This window comes from Notothenia coriiceps, unplaced genomic scaffold (genome assembly GCF_000735185.1).
Source record: "Notothenia coriiceps isolate Sejong01 unplaced genomic scaffold, NC01 NC01_scaffold00023024, whole genome shotgun sequence".
Taxonomy (NCBI): domain Eukaryota; kingdom Metazoa; phylum Chordata; class Actinopteri; order Perciformes; family Nototheniidae; genus Notothenia; species Notothenia coriiceps.
The window spans coordinates 1-1355 of record NW_011355725.1 but is presented as its reverse complement, the minus strand read 5'-3'; the positions used below and the strand labels follow the sequence as shown (position 1 = coordinate 1355).

The window sequence follows — 1355 nt, the reverse complement described above, 5'->3', positions numbered from 1 at the left end:
CTCCTTTAGCTTAGCGGTGGTGACGTGAAGTCATGTGACGCGCTGTAGTTCCTTTATAGCCCAACATTAGCCTCCTTTAGCTTAGCGGTGGTGACGTGAAGTCATGTGACCGTGCTGTAGTTCCTTTATAGCCTAATATTAGCCTCCTTTAGCTTAGCGGTGGTGACGTGAAGTCATGTGACCGTGCTGTAGTTCCTTTATAGCCCAACAGAGACACCTGCAGCTCTGTGTGTTACCTTCTAACTGACCCCCCACCCCCCTCAGGTGCTGATCGTCACCTGCACGGCGTTCTGCGGCGTCCTGCTGCTGAACGCTCAGCGGGGTTACGCCGAGTGGCTGCTGCCGCTCGTCATCGTGTGTCTCTTCTCCTTCCTGGTGGCGCACTGCTTCCTGTCGGTGTTCGAGATCGTGGTGGACGTCCTGTTCCTCTGCTTCGCCATCGACACCAAGTACAACGACGGCACGCCGGGCCGTGAGTTCTTCATGGACAAGGCTCTGATGGTGAGGAAACCCCCCCCAAAGGGGTTACCATGGATACCATTTGTTTTTCTGAGTGGTTATTACTTTACTCCATAAACGTCTAATTTGTACCTTTTTAATATTTTTTAATATATATTTTAATATTTTTTAGTTTTAGTTGGTGTTGTTTGTGTTTGCGTTGCTTAGAGTCAAGTGGGAATGTGTCAGGAAGTGGAACTACTGATGAACACCTAAACGTGGTGCAAATCAATAATATATAGTTATTGTCGAGGCTAATGGAGACCATGCAGCCCCGGGTACGTCTTCAGGGTTTTATTCAGGTCAGTTCTATAGATCTGTTGGCGGTCCAGTACCGACTAAAACCCTTTTAACTGGATATGATAAGTAAACACTAATATTATGAGGCGTGCGGACGCATGTCGACTTCCAGAGTCTCGCTGGCGTAGCGTCTCTGACTCGTCTTCGAGGCACTAGAGTCCGCTTTACGGCACAAAGTCAGTAACCATAATAAACATCTCTGCACAGTCCAGAAACATACAACACCATACAGACTGGATTATTGCACTTTCATATACATTTTCAGAAAAATGTCAGGATTAGAGATTTTCAGAGAGAAGTCTACTCTATACTGCCAACGTTTACCACAGATATGAGTCAGCTGAACGCTCCTACAGTTATTTAATAACCGTGCAGACGCTTTCCTGACGGCTCTCTTCCCCTCTAGGAGTTCGTGGAGAGCAGCCGGCGGTTGGAGCGAGTTGCTAAAAGTGGGCGGAGCCGCGTGAAAGAGGCGGTGTCGGGGGGGGCGGAGATGAAGCCCATGGTGAGTGACAGCCCGTCAGAGGAGGAGGAGGAGGAGGAGGAGGAGGGGGGGG

The 1355-nt window shown here is 49.3% G+C and overlaps 1 protein-coding gene across 1 annotated transcript in view; it reads left to right on the top strand.

Annotated features, from left to right (window-relative positions):
- Positions 1 to 1317, top strand: part of LOC104954213 (choline transporter-like protein 1) — a gene marked incomplete at its 3' end in the record, with an annotated part of 1702 nt that extends 385 nt beyond the window's left edge. Inside the window, exons 2-3 of the mRNA XM_010781290.1 lie at positions 265 to 501; positions 1205 to 1317. Coding sequence (XP_010779592.1) covers positions 265 to 501; positions 1205 to 1317 — 350 coding nt within the window. The remainder of the gene's footprint in view (positions 1 to 264; positions 502 to 1204) is intronic.
- Between the last annotated feature and the right edge of the window lie 38 nt (positions 1318 to 1355).